Raw genomic sequence first — 9,338 nt, 5'->3', positions numbered from 1 at the left:
CTTGTCCAAAAATTGACAAAAATTATCGTTTTTGTAAGAAAATGATTGACTTTTTTTTTTGTAGAAAATTCCAAAAGGTCTTATTTTCCGATGTATTTTCCCACAAATTGACCAAAAGTTTCGCTTTTTTCACAAAAATTGCGACAAATCATACTTCTTTTTTTGCCAATAATTGTATCTACGATTATTTCCAGTTTTTATCAACGGCTAACCCAGATATCTTTTGTCCTTTTATTACATATTTTTCTCATCCATTCTGCCAGTATGGCCGCGGTGCACCAGTAGGCTGCTTCGACGCTTAACTTCTCACTCTCAACACTTATGAGTTGCCTATTGATTCTTAATGAAGGCATCGTTTGAAATCTGAAATAATTGTTTTTTTTTGTACCCTATTTTCGATCTCCGGGGTCCATTGATGAAAGTTTTAAACCGTTCTGGGGCCTCCAGTAATTTTGATTTTTTTCTTTTCTTCAATAATAAATAGATGTGTTCTTTTTACACGGATTTTGGCAGATTTATAAATTCACAAGAATCTGCTTAGGTAGCAGCGTTTGAAAATGGATTTTGGATTTTACATAGGAAAAGAAGACTTGAGATACTCCTCAGAAATGTTTTAAAAAAGAGATTTAAAAAAACGTCCAAAATCCAGATTCTCGAAAATCTGTCAAAATCCGTGTAAAAAAAACACATCTAATAATAATCGACAGAGAAGATTTTGGATTTGAACCGGCACTGAAAGATTTTGATACCTAATACAGTAGGTGGTAGAGGTACCTAAATCGATTAAGAAGATCACACAGATGATGATGAATCCGAGTTTATAAGTGCTGAATTTCATTTTTATCCTATTGCCAACGTGTGCTTTGAAACTGCGTCAACAATCGAGATTTTGTGCAAAAATTTGAAAGAGGGGACCGATGCACCAGCATGTAGTTGATTTTTAATTTTTGATTAAATTCATATTATAAGGTAAATTTTAATTGTTGAAATCTTGGTTAGTTCAAACGTTGAAATGTTTAAAAGAAAAAGCAAAAAACAAAGGTGTGTTGCAGTTCAAATAAAATTCAAAATCTGTCTTCATTATTTTGTTTAATTGAGTACCTAGGTATTTTTTCATGCTTCAAATTGAAAAGACCGAAGACCTTCTAAATTTGGATCTGAATAATCTGAAAGAAATATAAAAACTGAAAGTGATAATGTAAATTAAATGGCCTAAAAAGAAGAATTTTTATTTTTTTAAATTGAAATTCATGTTGGGTAATGTGTAGTGTTAGTGTAAGCTTCATTTGCCACACTTCTACAATTGTAATTTGTAACGGAACTGTAAACTGTAGTCTGTAACCATTACTGCGGTACCTATTGTAAAAAATGGCAGAAAGTTGCAGCTAACAAAACGGACAGAATGAGTACCTATACGTTTTCTTATATGTAGTTTTTTATTGCCTAGGTAGGTACTTATCTTAATGTAAAATGTAAAAGCTTATCATTTAAAGTTAGCTTCATTAAACGACGTAGTTCATGAGCCATAAATTGAATTAGCGTTATTAGTTATTTTTCCACTCTTACATGAACTTGTATTTTCTTAATTACTTCAAAATTGATTTTGATTTCAATAATCAATATGAAAAGTTACCGTTTTGAGTTCCTGTTTTTCATTTTTGTGCTCAGGACAGTGAAAGTCTACGAATGCATGTAAGTTTGTTACGAGTATTTTATGTACATTCATTTTGTTTTTATTAGTTTGAAGAAGGAAATCAATGTTATTATCTATCTCTAGAAAAGCTTAACAAAATTTCAATTTTTCAATGGAAATTAAAATTAAATTTTATTTTTTTCAAAAAAAATAATATTGAAAATGATTCGAATTTCGAACGTCTTCTGTCTTCTTTCTGTAGTCACGATATCAAACACGTGACGTCATCGCAGCCGGTTGACAAAAAATTTCTTTTCTATTATTTTCTGAAACAGGTACCATCCTAGCATACTTTCATTATTCTAATTGAAATTCAGATGTTCTTTGGTAAAGTTTCGAATTTCAAAGTAACTCAAGTATTTTTCAGGCAATTCAGCAAAATGGTTTATCAGACTATTGAACGTGGATCGTTGTACTCATCGGAATACCGAGTGTTTTTGAGTAAGTTGACTTTTTCTGACTTCAGTTTTACTCTTTAAATCTGTATTGGTTATATGTAGTTTCCAGTACCCTTTCAAATGTATTCGTTCATATTGGATATTATGAATGCAGACGAGCAAACTCGAGTGCCAATTTTCCATATTTTAATCACGTGTTTCCCAATTTATTAATCGTCGTGTTTGACGTGTTTTCGATGGTTCGAAATACTCACACATTTCGTTTTCATGCTTGCAGAAGATGAAAGGGGTCTCATATCTCCACTCCATGACATTCCACTATTCGCCAATGTCGAAAAGAAAATATATAACATGGTAGTCGAAATCCCTCGATGGACGAATGCGAAAATGGAAGTAAGTACTGATTCTGTTTCACCATTCATCTTCATCGATGAAACATTTTAATCTGAAAAACGCTTTACAGATAAATTTAGCCGAACCTTTGAATCCGATCAAGCAAGATATCAAAAAAGGAGTCCCTAGATTCGTACCGAATTGCTTCCCTCATCACGGATATATTTGGAATTACGGTGCTCTTCCTCAAACTTGGGAAGATCCTAATGTAATCGATGAAAATACTAAATGTAAAGGAGATAACGATCCAATTGATGCCCTTGAAATCGGTTTCAGGGTACGTAATATTGTTTTCGTATAAAATTTTAAATCTAATATTGTACCGTGACATTCAGTAAATTTAATGGTATTTTTTTACAGGTTGCTAAACGTGGAGAAGTTTTGCAAGTTAAAGTTTTAGGAGCTGTTGCTCTAATCGATGAAGGTAATCCATATTCCGTACTTATTAGATCGAGTAACCTATAGTTTAACCTTGAATGACGCTTCGCTTCTTATCTCTCAAGTGAATCTTAGTCGCCTTATCATCGTAGCGAAGTTTACTTTGAAATTACATAATACATAGCTGTATTGTTTATCGTGAATTTATTGCTTAAAACCGAGCTCATTAAAACTGATTCATTTTTCGTATTCTCGACAGGCGAAACTGATTGGAAAATTATTACTATAGATGTGAACGATCCTGTCGCCGAACAAGTAAACAGTAAGTAGAAGGTTCTGAAGAATCTGTGATATTTTAAAAAAGATAATCGAATGCTGAGAAACGTTACGTGTTTTATAGATTTGACTGACATCGAAAAGAACTTCCCCGGTTTATTAAAAGCTACCGTCGAATGGTTCAGAATTTATAAGATTCCGGATGGTAAACCTGAAAATCAGTTCGCCTTTAATGGAGAAGCTAAAGGACCCGAATTCGCTCAAAAGATCGTCAGCGAAGTACATACTTACTGGAAGAGATTAATTTCGAAGGAAGTCGAAGCCAGTAATATTAGCTCGTGAGTATCCATGATATATTTTTTTTCGAATTATCGCATTTTACTATTGATTACCTATATTTTCGTATCATGTCCAAAGGGTCAACACTTCCCTGAACAATACGAGTACAATCGGTATCAGCGAAGCTGAAGCTGTATCGTTGAAAGCTCCGGAAGCTACGCCGCCTCAAATAGTAAACCCTACCGGTATGTTTTTTTGAATTTTCCACTATTTCTTCCTACTGAACGGACTAAAATCTCGTAATGACTATTAAAAAAATGTTCTCAATGTGTCAAGTTCGGATATTTGTTGAAATTTTCAATGACTGATGTCTTTAGTCCATTTAGTAGTCGAGAAATTTTTTTTAGAATTAGTTACTTGAATGAAAAACAGTTGCTAATAGTAAGTAAAATTTTGTTTTTGATTACAGTCGATAAGTGGCATTTTATTCATTTGAAATATTGAACCAAATGGTTGGCAATTGGCATGTCGTTTGGGATGTAAAAAAAAAAAAAAATACTACAACACCTCGGATCCTATTACATAGCTCTCTGCGGTCACGGATGGTTTTAAAAGAGTGTTTGCATTCAATCAACGTTCTTTTTTTGTTTCTTTTTTAGCAGAAAGAAAGAAAAGTGGTGTGTGATATTTTAAAACAATATATATTATAAAATTTTAATTACCACGTGTGTTTTCGTTGGTAGTCTTGTTTCATTTATGATCTTGTAAGTTTCCCATCGAACGAACTAGTTGTCAGATGGACCTCTCGATTTCGATCTAAAATAGTAACAAAATCTCACCTTTTGTGAAAATTATTGCCGAAAGTCTCGTTTCTTACTAAAAATTGTCTAATTGTCTGTTTTTTTTTTGTTTACAAAAAATTACTTTTCAAAAATAGACAAAAATTTCCGTTTTTGGAAAAATTGGCTGAAGATTCCCGTTTTTTGCAGAACATTCCAAAAAAAGTCTCATTCCCCCCTCCCTAAATTGTCCAAAAGTTTCGTTTTTTTCACCAAAATTCCGAAAAAAAAATTTTTTGCCAATATTATATCTATCATTATTTCCAGTTTTTAGCTGAAATTGTCAAAAATTTTCGCTTTTTTTGATCAATTTGTTAAAAATTTCACATCTTTGAAAATTTCAACTTTTTTTTCAAAAATTTCCAAAAAGTTTTTGTTTTGCCAGAAATTGGGGCAAAAACCCCCTTTTCACAAAAATTTTCAGTGTTTTGCTTTTTCAAGAATGAAAAAAAATTTGTTTTTTTTTTTGTAAAAAATTCCAAAAAGAATTCAAGTTACATTTATCAGTATAACGAATTTTCAAAACTGCGAATGTAATAACTTGACAAAATTCTGCTGAATTATTAGTATTATTACTTTTAGCAATCAAATTATCAAATTTACTTCCATAATGAATTTGAAAAAAAATCATTGAATTGTCTTCATTATTAATTTGTCAACATGATCATAAAAAAATATCACTTTTTTGAAAATTTCACAAAAAATCCACTCTTTGCAAAAATTGTCAAAAATTCCATTTTCCGAAGAAATTGTTAGAATTGTGTACTGTACTTCCTTGTCAATAATGTCTAAAAATCCTGCTTTTTGCAAACATTTACCAAAAAATTGCAGAAAAATTCTGTTGTTTTTTTTCAAAAAAATTCTTTAAAAATCCCACTTTTTGTCATAATTACTAAAACAGCTCTTTTCTGCCAAAAATCTTCTGAAATCCTATTCTGTTTTGCAAACGTTTTTTTCTAAATTACCAGAAGGCCCACTTTGGCCACATTTTTTTGACGAAAAAAATATGTATGTGATTTTTTCACAAGTCAAAAAATCATAAATCCATTTTTTTGCCAAAAAATCACACCTACTTTTTTTCCAAAAATTCTTTAATCTTTTTTTGCTCAAAATTGCCAAAAATTTTACTTTTCTAAAAATTACTTAACAAAAAAATCTTGCTTTTTTTGCAAAATCGAAAATCCCTTTTTTTTGGTATCGCCAAGCCGAAATCCTATTAATTTTTTTGCAGAAATTTCCAAAAAAAAAACACAATATTTTTCGTACAGATTAATCAAAAAATCCTCTTTTATTCCCGAAAAAAAAATGCTGTTTATTTTATCAAGATTGCCAAAAAATCTCACTTTTTAGCCATAAGTGCTGAATTTTTTGTCTACTCAAAATTCCTGATAATCTCAGGGAAAATGTTCGTTTTTTTGGCACATGATTACTTTTTATAAGGTGACCTGATTTTTGCTAAAGATTTCAAAGTCTTGCTCTGTGACTTAAATTCTCGTTCGCAACCTAAAAATTGAAAATTGTCAAAAGTTTCGCTTTTTTGTCAGAAATCCCAAAGGGCTCCTCCTTTTATACTACAATTGTTGAAGTTTCGCTTTTGGCCAAAAATTGCCCCCCCCCCCAGAAAATTTCAAACATTCTGCCAAAAAGTCCGGCGGGGGGCGTACCAACTGCGTAGGGGCGCAAATCAATGCGCAAATATGTTAAATGATCAGGCATGAAATTCGGTCACTTAAAAAGTGACTTAGTCACTTATTTCACTTGCAAGTCACTTTTGTCACTATTTCGGCAAAAATGGCCAAAAAAAGTGACTGGTCACTTTTTTAAAAATATTTGTCGTGTAAAAAAGAAAAAGTGAAAAATTTTAAGAATAAAAATCAACTGTTCAACATTAAAAATGTAAGACGACGTGTTTGGATAGAGCCGATATTTCCTAAACCGTACAGAGGTAGATCGAAAGATCAGCGTTTTGAGCAGTTTTGGAGCCTCCAGCAGATTTTTGAAACTCGAAATGTCCCAAAATTTCATCAAATGGTGTTGGAAAGCCGAAATTCAGTCTGTAAACTAATTTTAATACGCTACGAAGTCGACTGCAGGTGGATTTCAAGTCGTTTTGGAGGCTCCAGCGACTTTTTGAAAATTACTGGAGTCACCAGATTTTTGAAACTTGAAATTATCACAACATCTTACCAAATAGAGTTGGCAAGCTGAAATTTACTTCGCAAACTAATTTCAATACGATATAAAGTCGACTACGTCGTGGTTTCAAATAATTTTGCAGTTTCCAGCTACTTTTTGAAAATTTCAATTTTCCAAAAAACGCCATACGACCTTTCAAAAAGTTGCTGGAGGCTCCAAAACTACTTGAAAACCACCAGCAGTCGACTTCGTAGCGTATTGCAATTATGTAGTTTGCAGAATGAATTTCGACTTTCCATCTCCGCTTGATGGAATTTTGGGGAAATTTCAAGTTTAAAAAAACTACTGGAGGCTCCAGTATTTTTCAAAAAATCGCTGGAGGCTCCAAAACAACTTGAAATCCACCAGCAGTCGTATTCGTAGCGTATTGAAATTAGTTTGCAGAGTACATTTCGACTATCCAACTCCATTTGATGAAATTTTGTGGAAATTTCGAGTTTCAAAAATCTACTGGAGGCTCCAGAACTTCTCAAAATGAGTTTAAACCGTTTCCAATCGATTTGGCTGGTCGAAAATAGGGTATATCCCAAGTTTCAACTTTCTTGGTCAATTTGGTAAAATTTTAATTTTTCGCCTCATTTTTGCCTCAAATTTGATTTTCAAAAATTCACCAAAAATCTAAAAAGACACTTCAGCACTTGAAATTTTGACAGGTGATAGATTTTTGCCTGATCTTTCGATCTGCCTTTGTAAGGTTTCAAAAATTTCGTGCAAGTCCCATGTTGGAACGCAAAATGGCCGCCATTTTGTAAGTAGGGCCACTTTTTTTTTAGTACAAGGGCTAGAAATGTTTCTTAGGACTCCCCCTTTAAGAAAAAAGTTGCGCTGGAGGATTAACGGGGGGGGGGGGTGTCGCGGATTCGCGGTTATTAATTATATTTGGCTATGTTTTTGTTATATTTAAAGTTCGCGATCTCGATAATATTCGGCTGCTAGGTTTGTTATCTTGAAGATTCAAAAGTTTTTGTTATTGTTTTTATTCGAAAATAAATAGAGTACGAAAAGGGTTCGTATTGAAGCGATTAAATCAATCGCCCTTATTGTTGAATTCCTTTTTCGTTATGGTAGCAGGCTGATCCTAAATAATCGTTCGTTTCGTCCTCCGAATTCGTTGGTAAATTCCAAAAATGCCGGAAACCAGCGAAAATGCCGAAAAGCTAAAAGCGTTATCCACCCGAAAGTCCAGACTTCGTTCTTCACTGACTAGAAGTATGTCATACGTAAGTGAGAAGCTGGCGACGGCAGATTTTAACGAAGTTAAAGTGAAATTGACAATGGTCGAAGATATATATAAAAATTATCTTGCTTTACTTGACGAATTCGACAACTTCGAAGTTCCGGATCTGGACCCTTTCATAGAAAAATTCGAAGATGACTACATCGCCATTAAAGGTAAATTAGAAAGCAGTATCGAAAAATTCTCTAATAGCAGTGCTGTTCCAGGTTTTAAAAGACAGTGTACAACTGAATCTGGTGGTAGCGGTAGTTGTTGTTCTTCTTCAAAAGCTACGATTAAGTTACCAAAGTTGGAGTTGAAGAAATATGGTGGTAATCTACTTGAATTCGAATCGTTTTGGTCTTCGTTCAACTCAGCTGTACATAATACTGATTTAGAAGCAACTGATAAATTTACGTACTTGAGAAATAACCTGGTAGGCGAAGCTGAATTATTGTTGAAAGGTATGGGTACAATACCACCTATAGTAAAAGGCCTGAGCGCTGAATTCTTATCAGCTCTGACGTCACCACAAGTAGATGACTCGATTGTGTTTACCATTTGAATTTTAACGTATGTTTAAATGGCGAATTCGTGAAATTGAGTAAAACTTTCGTTAAAAAAGTTATTTAAATTATGAAATTCAATTAATATTTGTCATAAAATGTGTTCTAGTAATGTGGTACTGATGTTTTCAATTACAGATGGTGTTGGTTTATTTGATTTGTGTACAAAAATGAATTTTTTGCGACTCGTTTGTGTTGTGTAATTTGAATGAATAGTGATGTAAACTGTAGATTAAAATGAAAATTAATGTGTACTAGTGTGTTGTACCGGAATGATGTTGTAATGAAATAAGTAGTTAGTGAACAATGCAATCGCATCAAGTTGGAGAAAAATCTACAATACATTTTTCAAATCTACTTCTTAGACCAGCCATGCTAAAGCTGCTATGATGGATAATGGATATTAAACAAGAAATCATCAGTATCTCAAAGTCAAACCAATTGAAGCAGCTTTAAATTCCAAAATACTTAGGATGGATTTCAACAGGCATAAATACAATGTTTGCAAAGAATTTCGAGAGAAATCTCCGTCATGTATGCAATGTTTGGTGATCGTTTTGTATACCTTAGTCTTTGAGTTGGAGATTATGTTCGCGTATATTCGGTAATATTTACAATAATTTGTATGTGTTCAGTGTTGTACTTCTTTGCTATATTCCTCATTGTCAGCTGTCATCCTCCAGAGTTTTTCTTGATATTCTTTTAGAAATTAGATCATAAAGGAGTGTAGTTCTCATCTTTAATGATAAAAACAGTGTTGATTATGAGCTTATATTTACTTATTTTTCCATTCAAATCATTCCCTCTTGATCTCAAATTGATTATTAAGTATCAGAATGTGATTCAAAACGCAAAATAAATGTTCTCAGTATTTATTTCGTTCTAGTGCATTAATATTTCATTCATTTCTATAGCGTTATCGGAGTACATACGATCTATTAGTGATGACGTCACAAAACAGCGCTCAGGCCTTTTACTATAGGTGGTATTGTACCACTGCTGCAAACTATCCAATCGCATACGAAATGGTAAAAAAGAAGTTTGGTAATAAAAAGAAATTAATTGATTTATTATACGATAATTTAACGAAAATTCCAAAAAGCA

The 9,338-nt window shown here is 32.7% G+C and overlaps 1 protein-coding gene across 2 annotated transcripts; it reads left to right on the top strand.

Annotated features, from left to right (window-relative positions):
- Positions 1–1,538: 1,538 nt before the first annotated feature.
- On the top strand, positions 1,539–4,135 carry LOC135849651 (inorganic pyrophosphatase-like). 2 transcript variants are annotated; one of them, XM_065370154.1, is made up of 9 exons: positions 1,539–1,692; positions 2,061–2,134; positions 2,369–2,484; positions 2,555–2,761; positions 2,845–2,908; positions 3,122–3,184; positions 3,263–3,476; positions 3,556–3,662; positions 3,887–4,135. In XM_065370154.1, exons 1-9 carry the CDS (start codon positions 1,622–1,624, stop codon positions 3,919–3,921), a joined length of 951 nt encoding a protein of 316 aa, XP_065226226.1. In that variant the 5' UTR covers positions 1,539–1,621; the 3' UTR covers positions 3,922–4,135. The 2 variants fall into 2 exon arrangements, with proteins under 2 accessions (XP_065226226.1, XP_065226227.1); XM_065370155.1 differs by lacking the exon at positions 1,539–1,692 and adding an exon at positions 1,823–1,968.
- Positions 4,136–9,338: the final 5,203 nt, after the last annotated feature.

The sequence above is a fragment of the Planococcus citri genome, chromosome 1 (genome assembly GCF_950023065.1).
Source record: "Planococcus citri chromosome 1, ihPlaCitr1.1, whole genome shotgun sequence".
NCBI lineage: Eukaryota > Metazoa > Arthropoda > Insecta > Hemiptera > Pseudococcidae > Planococcus > Planococcus citri.
This window is presented reverse-complemented; position numbering and strand designations above follow the sequence as displayed.

Bases quoted from the DNA above. Each gene is read 5' to 3' on its own strand.
- LOC135849651 (XM_065370154.1), top strand. From the start codon at position 1,622: ATGAAAAGTTACCGTTTTGAGTTCCTGTTTTTCATTTTTGTGCTCAGG. The intron at 1,693-2,060 runs GTAAGTTTGTTA...AGTATTTTTCAG, and splicing joins GTGAAAGTCTACGAATGCAT to GCAATTCAGCAAAATGGTTT. The intron at 3,663-3,886 runs GTATGTTTTTTT...TTTTGATTACAG, and splicing joins TCAAATAGTAAACCCTACCG to TCGATAAGTGGCATTTTATT.